This window comes from Hylobates moloch, unplaced genomic scaffold, assembly GCF_009828535.3.
Source record: "Hylobates moloch isolate HMO894 unplaced genomic scaffold, HMol_V3 SCAFFOLD_5, whole genome shotgun sequence".
Taxonomy (NCBI): domain Eukaryota; kingdom Metazoa; phylum Chordata; class Mammalia; order Primates; family Hylobatidae; genus Hylobates; species Hylobates moloch.
This window is the reverse complement of record NW_026652280.1, coordinates 30,294,586-30,309,644: the sequence shown is the minus strand read 5'-3', so window position 1 is coordinate 30,309,644 and position 15,059 is coordinate 30,294,586. Positions and strand designations below refer to the sequence as shown.

Below are 15,059 nucleotides of genomic sequence, written 5' to 3'. Positions count from 1 at the left end.
TTTCAAGACAAACATTCCTCCTTCCTTTCCTGGCTACTGCTATGCCAAGATCAAACAAGGATCAGCAAAGACCAAAGGAATGAAGAAACTGGAACCTTTTTATTGCCTGGGCGTTGGGCAAGAGCAAGCTAATTCTATCTTTTAAAAAATGAAATCATATATATTTAAGAGAAGTATTTATACTGCAAGCCATTGCTCAGATCTCCTATCCATCTACAATAAAACAATTATTAAAAACTTCTATCTGTGTTCAGTGAGATCTTCATTTTTTTGTTAGAAAAATATTTGGGGAATATAGGCAATTCAAAAATCCATCGGGCAGGGAATCAGAATCTAGCAATATGAGCAGAGACCAATAAATTCTTTTGTAGAGTTGTTATCCAGATTTATTTTTAGATTCAAAATATCTCAAAAATGTTATAATACTATAACAGAGAAAATAGAGATGCAAGACTTTACAAGCCATCATTAACACTTACACCACTCAAATGAAGTAGGTATGATATGTCATTCAAGAGATGAAAAATAAGTTAAATAACTTAGCAAGGTTTTGGAAACAGAACTGAACTATTCATTACAACTGTTACTATCAGATAATTCCTTCCCTAAAGAAATAATTTCCTGACTACAGTGCTAACAATAATATGAGGTTGAAATAAAATCAAAGTTTTAAAAAAATAAAACCAACTATAACACTTAATTTCTAGATACAACAAATGGCATTCGTCTGCAATAAAAACATAAGATACCTCAAATTAAAGAGGACTTCAGCAGTGGTAGGCATTCATAAGTATTTATTAAATTAAAAATAAAATTTAATATCAAGGATTAGATATAAAAAATACTATTGTCTCAAGCTAAAAGACACACAGTTCTTATCACTCTTTTCCAGGATAATTTCCAAATACCATGTATTGTAATACCTGAACACATCCATACCTGTCTCAAACATGTCAGTTCTAAAAAAGTGGAAAAGACCTTCCTGTCTTTGCTACTATAACTTTAGGTACTTAGATAGATTGGGAGGCAGGCGGAATCAGGGCTGGGGGAAAGCAAATTAAATGACCACTAAGGTCACGACTACCTTAGACTATAGAGAATTGTCTGTTCCAGATCAATCTCAGGAGTTTGGATCCATGGTACCATGGTGAGTGAGTCACTCTCAGAAGGAGTATTCTGCCATTCTTGGAGGAGCCAGGCTTTTGATCTGGACAAACCTGGGACAGCTACTTACCAGCTGTGAAGAGTAAATACCCTCGACTGTCTAAACCTCCAGACTTCAACTAGCCTTAAATGTAACACAAGAGAGATAAGTTGTGAGACACTGAGGATGGCAGGTATAAATTTATCATTAAATGGACTTTTTAAAAAATAAGGCAATATTTCTAAAATTATCATAATCATATGTTATTACATATTTGAATTGTGGGGGTGTGTGTGTAATATAAATTAATCCCAACAAACAGGTCAATTTGCTTATTAATATTCCCTTTTATGTTTGAGAAAAAAAATCACGAAACCTTAATTCAGTGGGAACAGAAGTGAGGAAGCCTGTTGGGGTAAGTTAATATTAAAGAATTATTTAAATGAAGGCTGGGGGCAAATTGTCTTTCTTTCTCTAATTCCATGAGCCTGAATGGTCTAAAAGATCTTATTTGCCTAAAATAGAGGAGCTGACCACATAGTTCAACAACTAACTTGTGTTTTGTAGTCTTCAAAAAAATGCTGGGTGATTAAAATATGTGTCATCACGTGTGCAGGGCAGGAAAAGGCAACTCACATAAAATGTCAGCTTGAGACTACTACATGAAGTTGCACAACCATACATTTAAAATCTGAACTGTATATACTCACTCCTGATGGCTGTGAGAAAAAGTAAAAGCGTAAGTCATGGATTTGAGAATTTTAAAATTCTTAAATTGCATGATTAAATTTTATCAGAAATAACTATATTGCTCTCATAAAATTGTTTTAATTAAAATCTAATCTATACTTTGTATTACTTTATTCTCAAGAGGTGTGAAAACCCAGAAAGCTTTCAACAGAGTCTGGCACTGTCTAAAGCATCTTATGGACACCAGATCATCAACTTCACTAGTTTCAAGCGGCAGCAGACATCTGCAAAATATAGCCAGATGCTAATCAACTTGCATGGAGTCTCAGAATAGTGGATGCCAGAACTAAGTTTAAATTCCAGATGCCAGCCCATCTTCTAAGAATCAGTCACGAAGTATTTATTAAAAGTCTATTGTGTGCCTAGAGAGAGCGATTCTCTGTAAAGTAATGCAAAGAAATATAAAATAAGTCTTTTATCTCCAGTAATTATTACTCTGCTTAAGCAACAGGACTTGCAACTCCAGGCCAGGCCAGTATGTCATAAGTACCTACACTGGACAGGTCAAGACTTGGAAGTTCTATCTTTCCCACACCTACTTCTGAAAGAAGCCAGGTAACCATAGCCAGATCTTCTAACATGTAACTTTCTCCTTTCCTGGGTCTTTCCTTCCTGCTCTAGCCCCAGTAACTAGCCCCTAGGCCAGAAACTGACAGTGATCCATGGGCTGCTATGAAGAGATAAGAGGGCCAAATGGGTTCTTTCTCTTTGTAATCTGAAGAATGGGGAATATGAAACAACTATGTTAGCAGCAGCTTGGTCCAAATAAAAGGCCTAGGAGCTGAACTGGGGAGACCTCAGCAAGTTGAAGAAGCCACTGCAGGTTCAAGATAAAAGACACGGAATAAAGGGGTGGGAAGCTGGTTGAAAAAGAAAAACCTACAGAAAAAAAGAGGTGACACAAAGAACTGCCTCAACTTTTTTCTAGTTCCAGACCACATTTATCCAGATTCAGCGATATAGCTGTGAAAGAGCAAGGAACTGTAATGATTCAGTAAAGCAGAAGCAGTGGGTATATGCCAAATGGCACCTGAAGACGAAGGGCAAAGGGCAGGGCCCAGACTATGTCACTTTAAGAAAGGGTTCCTCAGCCTTGACACTACTGCCATTCTGCATTGGGTAATGCTTTCTTTTGGGGGCTGTAGTGTGCACTGTAGAATGTTGAGCAACATCTCTGGCCTCTACCCACTAGATGTCAGTAGCAACCTCTTTCCCACTTCTGGCAACAACAAAATCTCCACCTATTGTCAAATGTCCCCTGGGGGGCAAAATCACCCCAGTGAAGAGCACAGGTCAGATTTTTAACCTGATAGCAATAGGAAGCCATTTAATATTTTTTAAGCAAAAGAAGAAATGAGATTTGCTTTTCCAATGAATACAGCAGTGTGCAGGGGTGAGGAGGGAGGCAAATAGACCCAGTCAGACTACTGGCATAGTATGGGTGAAGACCACACACATGTGAACCAAGACAGCAGCCAGGGAGAAAGAGAAGTGCATATACATGCAAATTACAATGGCAGAGTTAGGTACAACTTCAGGGTCCAGTAAGATAGAATTTGAGAGAAAGGGAGAAAAGTTAAAGAACTGCCTTTGCAATTTAGGTGACTGTGGTGAGGGCCATTACCTGGGATAGGGGATTTAAAAGGAAGAGCAGGTTTGAAGACGAGTTCAGTTTTAAACATAATGAAAGTCTGAAGTAAGCATGAGATACCCAGGTAGCGAACCTAGTGGGGTTGGTGCTCAGCCAGCTAATGCTTACTCAGGGCAAATTATGTTTGAGGCCCTTTACAAATGTCAATGCACTTCATCCTCACCATAATCCTTTGAGATAGCAGCTACTGCCACTCCCATCTTACAGATGGGAAACTGCTGCATAGAGAAGGTAAACAACATCATCACCAAGATTCCATAGGTAGTAAAGTTCTGGAGCTGAGATCTCAACCCCTGGCAGTGTGGCTCCAGAGGCTATGTGATTATCCTCTACATTGTACTGTCTGCCAGCACAGTGAAGGAGAAAGATCTAGATCATGAATTTAGATTTGGGTGGTGTTTTAGTCAGTTCTCACGCTGCTATAAAGAACTGCCCAAGGCTTGCACAGTGGCTCACACCTGTAATCCCAGCACTTTGGGAGGCTAAGGTGGGCAGATCACTTGAGGCCAGGAGTTCAAGACCAGCTTTGCCAACATGGTGAAACTCCATCTCTAGTAAAAATACAAAAATTAGCCGGGCATGGTGGCACGCACCTACCTGTAATCCCAGCTACTTGGGAGGGTGAGGCAGGAGAGTTGCTTGAACCTGGGAGGTGGAGGTTGCAGTAAGCCAAGATTGCACCACTGCACTCCAGCCTGGCCAACAGAGTGAGACTTGTCTCAAAAAAAAAAAAAAAAAAAAGAACTGCCCGAGACTGGGTAATTTATAAAGTTAAGAGGTTTCATTGACTCACAGTCCAGCACAGCTGGGGAGGCCCCGGGAAACTTACATCATGGTGGAAGGTGAAGGAGAAGCACAGCACCTTCTTCACAAAGTGGCAGGGAGAAGAGTGGCACAGCCAAGGAAGAAGAGCCCCTTATAAAACCATCAGATCTTGTGAGACTCACTGTCATGAGAACAGCATGGGGGAAACTGCCCCCATGATTTAATTACTTCCACCTGTTCTCTCCCTTCACATGTGGGGATTATGAAGATTACAATTCAAGATGAGATTTTGGGTGGGGACACAAAGCCTAACCATTATCAGGTGATTTTCAGTATACAAATGACAGTAGATAAAGTCATAGACATATATGTGATCTCCCAGAGAAAATGTGAAAAGACAGAAGAAAACAAGACAGAATGAGATACTAGAGAAAACTACCTGTTAATCAAAGGGTGAAGGAGAAGCCAGAGGAAACAGCCAGTGAAGGGACATGAGAGACAATAAGGAACAGTCTTAAGGGCTGGAAGTAAATGTTATCTTTCTAACCTACAGCAATCCCTTGCATATAATCTACTCTTTATAAATGTCTTGAAATTGAATAACCTTATAATCCCAAATAAAGAACACAGCAAATATGCACACTTATGGCACATCTAAAAGACTTACAAAGTTGAGCAAAACTCAAATTAGATCTGTGATTCTCCTAGAACACCCAGAGTCTGTAGAAGGCACATGGTCATTAAGTATGAGCAACAGCCTAGGTACTGTAAGGAATCATTCCTTACATTTATGTCCAGCTAAGGAGGCTTTTCAAAGCTTTATCCACATCCTTTCATAGCAATGTAACATGTTATCTGTTTTGCATTTTGTTGAAGATCATGTGAAATACTGACTCTTCTAAGTTTTGCAACTGACAAATATAAAATTGTGTAGTCTCTTTCTAAAAGAGGATTTAGGAATCATGTATATGAAAACTGCTTACTTCTCACTTGAAGTGGTTACTAGAGCATCTGATGAATTCTGAGTTGTACTGCTGTAATAGCCCTTCTGGGCATCTAAACAGTTTTTGTCATGCATCCCTTATCATACTTTACATTTCTATACCCTATACACAAATATTTAGTAGAAAATGAGTTCCCTCAAAGTACAAAAAAGCTGGCCCCCATTTCCATCTCAAGACAAATATTTTCTCAGGAAATACATAATGATTTCCAGGCCAAAACTCAAAGTGTTTTCTAAACTTTAATGTGGATACAAATCATCTGGGGATCTTGTTAAAAAGAAGACTCTGATCCAGTAGGTCAAAAGCCACACCTACACTCCGCACTTCCAACAAGCTCCCTCCTGCATGACACGATGCTCTGGTCCGCACCAGCTACTCAAATGTGGTCCTTGAAAAAGAAAAGTGTTGGCAGCATGTGGGAGCTGGGTAGAACTACACTTCCCTCAGTGTGACAAACAGACCATGATACTATCATCTGCTCAAACAGGTGACTCAAGAAATTTACCTTAAATTCTTTTCTTCAAAATCCACTTAAAAACTCATTCAATCACACTTTCTTTTTTGTTGTTATTAAGAAAAGACCTTCTTTTCTGTCCATTCCTTTTGATTATTCTAAACTGTGAGTCCAACCCTTAAGCCCCTCCACAGTAATAGCCCCAGCTGTTTCTTTCAGGCCTCTCACCTGTGATCCCCATAGAGGTCCACAGCATGCCAGTTCCATGAAACTGGTTATTTTCTACATATAAATCATGGTCTCTCACCATAGTCCCTCTCTTGTTTTGCTTTGATTTGTTCTAGTTGATGATTGCTCTATCAAGCCAGTCTCTCTTATCTATCATGTCATCTTTCTGTAGCCACCCTACTTAATCTTTCAATGAGAAGCCTTCTCGCCATTCTTGGAACCAGCCATTCACCCCCTCCATAGCAATTTTTCTTTCATTGTAATATTAAGATATAATAATATATATTTCACACAACATTCTGCTGTATAAAAGATCCTTGTATCATATATATACACATAGATGGGTCCTGGTCTTATTCCTGCTACTGAATTGCAAGCTACTTGAAGTCACGAATCTTTATTATTTATTTTGATACATCTTGCATTGCTTAACATAGTTCCTTACTCATATTATGCTAACTAAAAATCTATTAAAATGAAGTAAAGCACTACTCATTATTGATGATAAACAATCTAAATGCTCTCAAATCACAAATCTAAACTATGTTTCTTATTTCTTCAAATATGATTGGTTTATTTTCTACTTTTGTCATCACAGATTAAAACTTGGGCACAGTGTTTTAATATGCATTTTTCCCAACTAGAAAACATTTGCATCTCAAAAATATTTAATCGTGCTAAATATATTTTATCAGAACTTAAATTATCAACCAGCTAATTTGGCATTTTCATATCAAACAAGCTAAATGTTCATTTATCATTTGAGAAAAGTTAATTGTGTAATGAAGTCTTCATGAAACCATTATAAAACTGCACATAAACAGAAAAACAGCCTACAAAGCAGCACAGAAATCATTAGCTCTGTTATGGTGAAATAAAGCATGGTGACAAAGGTCAACTCCTGGAAACTAAAGGCTCTTCAGAATACCTGAAAAACTCCAAGGTAGGAGGAGACTGCTATGTTTACTTTAAATCTTGAAGTTCACATTAGTCCAATGTCAGTCAACTAGATGATCTCTCAAGTACAAACCCAAAAAACAATCTAATGGAATGTATTAAGACTAGACATAAGTTAAATAGTGAGTCAATGCAAAATATCCTGCACTAAATTCTGAAGATAAACAGACAACTTAATTTTGAGTAAGTTAAAAATGAGCCCAGGTCAATCAATGGCTAACTAATGAAGAGAACGTGAGATCAGCACTTAAAAGTGATACAGAGTTGTTATCACCACCAATGACTGCTAAACAAAACTGAATGGTCAAAACCACATGCCCAAACTGAGGCAGGAGGATCCCTTGAGCCCAGGAGTTTGAGCTTTCAGTGAGCTGTGGTTGCTCCACTGCACTCCAGCCTGGTTGACAGAGTGAAACCCTGTCTCTTAAAAAAAAATAAGAAAAGCCCAGGAGCAGTGGCTCATGCCTGTAATCCCAGCACTTTGGGAGGTAAGGTGGGCAGATCATGAGGTTAGGCGTTTGAGACCAACCTGACCAACATGGTGAAACCCTGTCTCTATTAAAAATACAAAAATTAGCCAGGCGTGGTGGCGCGTGCCTGTAATCCCAGTTACTCAGGAGGCTGAGGCGGGAGAATCACTTGAACCTGGGAGGCGGAGGTTGCAGTGAGCTGAGATCACGCCACTGCACTCCAGCCTGGGTGACAGTGAGACTCTGTCTCAAAAAAAAAGAAAAAAGAAAAAAAAGAAGAAGAAAAACCCTGCATTGCCCCAAAAGTAAGAATTAAAGGAAACAATATGACTTCACTGGGGTTCTATTTGAGAGCTACTTGGACAATACTGAACATCCTACAGGAAGTCAAAAAAGTACCCCCATATGTTAAAAAGCCCTGCAATGATATTCACTTATGACTGGTTAGTTAGCTTTCCTATCCTTCAAAGTCATGTCTTTACAGGGTGAAACCCCGTCTCTACTAAAAATACAAAAAAATATTAGCCGGGTGTGGTGGCGGGCACCCATAGTCCCAGCTACTCGGGAGGCTGAGGCAGGAGAATGACGTGAACCCAGGAGGTGGAGCTTGCAGTGAGTCGAGATCACACCACTGCACTCCACCCTGGGTGACAGAGCGAGACTCCATCTCAAAAAAAAAAAAAAAAAAAAAAAAGTCATGTCTTTGGCAATGGGTGGGGAAGAGACAAGGGTTTCTGGCAGACAGAATAATGACTCCCTCAAAAATGTCCATGTCCTAATCTCCTGGACTTATGATGTTACCTTACATGGCAAAAGGGACCTTGTGATTACGATTCTGACTTTGAGATGGGAAGATAATCCTGGATCAGGAAGGGTCCAGGAAATCACAAGAGTCCTCAACGTGGAAGAGGGAACCACAAGAGGAGGTCAGAGTGATGAGGTATGATAAGGACTCAACAACCTACTGTTGCTGGCTTTGATAACAGAGGAAGGGGCCATGAGCCAAGGAATGCAGGCAGCCTCCAACAGCTAGAAGAGGCATGGAAACAGATTCTCCTTTACAGCCTCCAGACAGAAATGCAGCTCTGTTTCAATTTTAGCCTAGTGAGACCCACAATGGACTTCTAAACTAGAGAATTTTAAAATGACCAATTTGTGCTTTCAGCCACTAATTTTTGGTAATTTGTTATGGCAACAATAGGAAACTAATACACGATGAACTGCTATAAAAATTCTCTAAAACGCACACAGATAAATCCTTAAAAGTGTAGTGTGATGCTCTATAAAATGTGCATCAAATACATTCATATTTAATTTGCATTACTAAGAAATATACCTGCTCCTCTAAAAAACTAACATTACACTTAAAATTATATTTTATAAAAAGATTGAATGTAAATACAATTAACTTTGATCAAAAAGTTAGGTTAGAAAACAAAATGGAACAAGATATTTTCAACCAAACAAGAAGGTGATAAAAATTAAGTAGGAAAATTTGATAGTCCTCACAGGTAACATTTAAAAAGGAACCACCATAGTATCCATCTTAATAGCTCAGCCAGAGGCAAATCAGTATTTCTTTTAAAGTTCATATTTACCTGATGATCCTCTGGGCAGCATACTGATGGAGAGAACGAAACTGTGCCGACATATTTGCTAAAGCTGCCAAACAATTTGTGTGAAGGTACTTGTCCTGTGAGGAAACAGCAAGTGTAAAACATACAATCAAGTCTTTTCTATATTTTAACCAAGGTTAACTATTAATAGAAGCAAATGTAAACTCAGTTGTCACAGATTTTAGAAAGTTCAGATCCACTCTCTCTTTTTTCTAATTCCTAAATCCATAAAGCACTGAAAATTCAAAGTTTTTTCCACAACACAAAAAATGATGATGTTCCTGACGGTCTTCATTATTCCCTCCATGGTGAATATTGAAATATTTTGCTACAGAAATATGTTTAATTACAGCATGCTACTTAAGGCCCTAATGGTTACACATAGTAGAGAATATAAACTATAATTATCTTTCTAAAATCCAAAAACTTCTGCTTTCTAAAACATAGCTGGCTCCTAGGGTTTCAGATAAAAAACATGAATGGGTATCTGCAATAGCCCCACAGAGGAAAATAACTGAAAATGGGCTAGGAGTAGGGGCTCACGCTTGTAATCCCAACACTTTGGGAGGCCAAAGTGGGAGGATCACTTCAGGACAGGAGTTCAAAACCAATTCAACACCAGCCGGGGCAACACAGCGAGACTTTGGCTATTTAAAAAAAAAAAAATTAGTCAGGTGTGGTGGCACATGCCTCTGGTCCTAGCTCCTCAGGAGGCTGAGGCAAGAGGATCACTGAAGCCCAGGGGTTGGAGGTTACAGTGAGCTATGATTGTGTCACTGCACTCCAGTGCAGCCTAGGCTGAAGTGCAGTGGCACAATCATAGCTCAAAAAAAAAAAAATGCCATTTCTCTTAGCTATGAATTCTGTACACTGCTTCTCTTTAACAATATATTTCTATTAACCAGAACTGAAATTTGCTCCCAGGTACTGTGAAGAAAATCCAGCAGAAATTTTTCTTTTACTCTTTAAAATACTCTCTATTCTACTTTTCTTTTTCATTTTAATTCATATTTTCTTGTGCTCATATCCTCTTGTACTTTGTTATCTGCTGCTATTAAAAAAAAGGCAAATCAGTGTTACTGGCCAAATAAAGACATAACAATAGCTTTTATCTAAATGTTTTGCATTGCTTGTTTTCTATTTCATGTAAAATATCTCCAATCACACAATCCATTAAATATTAAGACCTTATGTTACATTAGGATCATGTAATACAGTGACTATACAGTGACCTGTATTTTCTACCATATGTCACGAGAATTTCAGCACCCTAAAAATTGGGATTGCTTTAAACTATCATCTTAACTGTACCTGTATGCAAAAAAAATAGAATAGCAGCTGGAATACTTACTCTTGTCCTAGTCATGTTGTATTGAATGGTTCTTATTACCACCAGGATCAGGAGACTCCCCAAGGAGATTTCAGTTAAAACTCGTTCTGAATACCAAGTAATATTTTTTAGTATCTGTAATGGGGAAGAAAAGTTTAAGTAAAAAATGATTGCTTTACAGACAAAAGAACTACTCCATGTCCACAATTTTTGATAAATGATGACTTTGCTCTGAAGGTGAGTTAAGCAGCAGAGAGAGAGGCCACGAATGCAAATGAGTCCAGATCTTCAAGGAGATGCTCCAGTGCTCTGCCATGGCTATGGAGAGTAGGCAGCTCTGGCGCACATCTCCGGGCCTAAGTAAACAAGAACTGTTTTCTAAGTTAAGACATTTCCATTGTAGATTTGTAACCTAGGGATCATAGAGAGAGACACACACACACACACACACACACACACACACACAGACAGAGAGAGAGAGAGAGGCAGGCAGGCAGGCAGATAGGTGTGAATACTGGGCAGCACAGCAGCCAAATCTGGGCTGCCCCAAAGAAAGAGGTAAAATGGGGGAAAAAACAAAAAAAGCAAACCAACAGGCTCAGCCGAGTACTAGAACTCCCTAATGTTCTCTTCCGTTAAGGTTACTCCTGCATCCTTTCTCCGTGACTCAAGGAGAGTCACTGTGCCACATTATTCTCTACCTATGCATGAAAAAGGAAGAGACTGCTGGGCTGATTCTTGCCCTCTCCCTTAAGAAGAGGCACACATCCACAGAGTACAGCAGACTCCCCACCACTCACAAATGCAGAGGGGGGAACCCACCACCTTGCAAAACAAGTTAGTTAGACTTGCGTTTGTAACTACAGATGAACAACAAAACCACCAAGTGAAGACATTCAGCCTTAGAGTGATATGCTGAACCTAATCAAGACTCTCTTCTAATTACCAGTGCACATGAAATACAGAGGACAGAACACGTTAAATACCATGATGATACATAGTCAGCTAAAGACAAATGCAGGGAATCCTACTAAACAGATAACCCAGTTTCTTCAACAAATAAGGGGTAAAATAAGCTGGGATAGGGAGAGAGTGCTATAGATTTGTGAGTCTTAAGAACTAAATGCAGTAGACGTTGGAATCTGATTCAAACAAATCAACTCTAGAAGATATTTTAAAGATAATTAGAAATAATTGTTAGGAAGAATTTAAACATTATTGTTGATTTTACTGAATGTACTAATGGTATGATACATTTTTTAAAGTCCATACTTACTGAAAGAACATACTAAAATGTTTACACACGAAATTATATGGAAGATTTGCTTTAAAAAATAGAAATCAAAACGTAAAAGGTGTTGAGGGTAAAGTGGGTAGATGAAATAAGAACAGCAGAGTGTTAATAACGACTACAAGAAGATCCATGCTACTATTTTCTCCAATTATGTTTAAGTTTCATAGTGTTCATAATAAAAACTTTATAAAGTAAATAAATAAATAATAAACTGTGAAACTGAACAGGCAGAGCAAACAGACCTCTAATTAAACAGAGAGGATTTAGGAAGCTGGAATTTTTTTAAAACAATTCTGATTAGTATATCTAGTGAGATCTGACAGAATATTGCATCCATAAAATAAGAAGAGACTGCTATGAAAAGGGAAAATCACAGAACAAAAGCAAAGTTGCTTAAGAGTATAAAAGTATCATGGCAGCTGGGCACAGTGGCTGATGTCTGTAATCCCAGCACTTTGGGAGGCCAAGGCCAGGAGTTCGAGACCAGCCTGGCCCAATGATGACTCTCTAAGAATACAAAAAATTAGCCGGGTGTACTAGTGTACGCCTATAGTCCCAGCTACTCTGGAGGCAGAGGCATGAGAATCGCTTGAACCCAGGAGGCGGAGGTTGTAGTGAACCGAGATGTTGCCACTGCACTCCAGCCTGGGCGTAGCAGAGTGAGCACTATGGAAAATTAAATTTGTGATGTGAAGGACCAAACTGAGAAGTTCTCCACAGAAACTATAAGAGAAAAGTGCAGATGTCATAGCCACTTAAAAATTCCAGAAGAAATAAACTAGAAGAAAAACAGAACAATTAGTAATATGAGAAAATTTCTTTAAGAGGAAAAGAAAAACATTCAACATTCCAAGAAAAAATCATGAAAAACAATCAAAACATTCTCGCAAGATTAATGAATTTGCAGTATATGAGAAAGTTCCATTGGCTTCCAGAGAGAAGAACATGCTATCACCAACGGAAAGAGAAGCAGACTAATGTTAGAGTTCCCATCTTGAACACTACACATCTGAAGGACAGCAGAACAATGTCTCAAGATTTTTGAGGGAAGACATTATGATTCTAGAATTCTACATCTTGAGAAACTACCACGTAAGTATGTTGCAAAATAAACTCAGCATGAACCACCCATGTACCATTTCCGGGAGAAAAAACAAAACAAAACACCACAACACATGTATTTAGCTGCCCCTCCTCAACACAGTAACAGCAGGACAAATCCAGGAGAATTAAAGAGAAGGAGAATATGGAATACAAACAACAACAAACACAACAGTCATCCATGAAATCAGGAAAACAGAATTAAATCTAAATAATATGGTTGTACCTTAGTTTTTCTAAAAGAGGATTAAAATAGATCATTCTCTAGCAAGTCTAACAACAACAAAAAAATTCCAAACAGTATTAGGAATGAGAAGGGAGTACAGAAATAGATAAAAAGAATAAAAACACAAAGGAATACCACACTCAATTTCACGTCAATATGTTTGAAAGTACAAGTATATACAGGTGCCTTCTCTACACATATTTTCACTCGTTTAACTCTCTGGCCCCACATCACCCAGCATCCCCCATTACAAATAAGCCCACCCTGACTGCATTCTCCACTCAGAGGCTGGCATATAACAAATACTCACTACATGGTGGTTAAATATTATTTAGAATTGAAAAGTAAAAAATATAAAAGTTTGGCTCGGCACGGTGGCTCACACCTGTAATCCCAGCACTTTGGGAGGCCAAGGTGGATGGATCACCTGAGGTCAGGAGTTTGAGACCAGCCTGGCCAACATGGTGAAACCCTGTCTCTACTAAAAATTAGCCAGGTGAGGTGGCGTGCGCCTGTAATCCCAGCTACTTGGGAGGCTGAGGCAGGAGAATCACTTGAACTAGGGAGGCAGAGGTTGCAGTGACTGCACTCCAGCCTGGACGACAGAGCAAGACTCTCAAAAATAAATTCCATAAGTTATATATGATAGAGTATTATACAGTAACATTATATAATATCAACTCTTTAAAAAAAATTAAATATGTTTGGGAAAGTACAAAAAATAATTGACATCTATATGCCTACAATTCACATTACCAACTGTTAATATTTTTTAATATATATATCTCATTTTATTCCCCTATGGAGGAACAAACACTATCTTCAGTTTAGTATGTATTCTCTAGACCATTTCAATTACTTTATCTGCATATATACATATATGTACATACATATATATGTAAAAAACCAAAAACCAGCATTCCTTTGTGTGTTTTCCAGTACACATAAATAGTACCATACATAATGCATTAGAATGAATGGTTTCCTCCCAAATCTATGTCATTCAAAACTTGTGAATGTGACCTTACATGGATAGAGGGTCTTTGAAAATTAGTCAAGATGAGACTGCATTAGATTAATGTGGACTCTAGGTCAGTATGACTGCTGGTGACCGTAAGATGAGGAAGACAGACACAGAGACAGACACCTCCTGAGAGAAAGATGTAATGACAGTAGCAGAGACTGGAGTGATGTAGGTAGATGGCAAGCCAAGGGACACCAAGTATTGCCTGCGACCACCAGAAGCTAGGATGACACAAGAAAGGTTCTTCCCCTAGAGCCTTCAGAGAGAGCATGGCCCCACTGACACCTTGACTTTGGACTTTCAGGCTACAGAAGACAATAAATTTCTATTGCTAGGAGTCACCTAGCTGTGGTACTCAGACAACTCTGGAAGATACTACGTATCTTTCATTTATATCAACAGTACTCAGTAACTGTGGTGGTCAGTTACAGTAGCTCTAAGAAACTAACACACATCTGGTTTGTTTGCATCTTACTTTTTTCACTCAGTATGTTTCTGTAACCCTCCTATATTGATACATATAAGAAGAATATTCACCAGGTATGCCTGTCTGATAGTACTAGTTCTTTTTTTTAAAAATGGAATACTCAATACTAGTTAGTAAATAGCTTTTGTTGCAAGCCACTCCCCCAGGTAATGTACAGCAGAGAACAAAGGACTATGGTCCACATCCATTCTTACTGGCTGGTATTGGTACCATCCATACTAGTTAAGTCATTTGAATGCCACCTCTATATCCAAGTCTACGTCATTCCTTGTAACCACTCTAGAGTAGTATATTAGCAGGCTACATTTAAAAAAAAATCCATTCCTCTATTAATGGAAATTTAGGCTATTTACAGTTGTTTTCCTCTTTAAAACAATGTTACAATTCAGATCACTATCCTAAATCTCACTATATGAAAGTCAGAAAAAAAGAAAGAATTCCTTACTCTCCATATTCTTACTATCCGGACTTTTACCTAAGTTCAGGAATCACACAGATTTTGAAAGCAAAAATACCTGCACATGACTTTATAAGTACATCTGCGAGAATTTACTGGGA

General features: G+C 38.4%; 1 protein-coding gene across 4 annotated transcripts in view; it reads right to left on the bottom strand.

Moving 5' to 3' along the window:
- DYM (dymeclin) overlaps positions 1-15,059 on the bottom strand; it is a 395,506-nt gene that overhangs the window by 196,782 nt on the left and 183,665 nt on the right. For all 4 annotated transcript variants that reach the window (XM_032152347.2, XM_058438379.1, XM_032152351.2 and 1 more), the window contains exons 12-13: positions 10,391-10,504; positions 9,022-9,116 (exon numbers count right to left, since the gene is read on the bottom strand). In XM_032152347.2, coding sequence (XP_032008238.1) covers positions 9,022-9,116; positions 10,391-10,504 — 209 coding nt within the window. The remainder of the gene's footprint in view (positions 1-9,021; positions 9,117-10,390; positions 10,505-15,059) is intronic.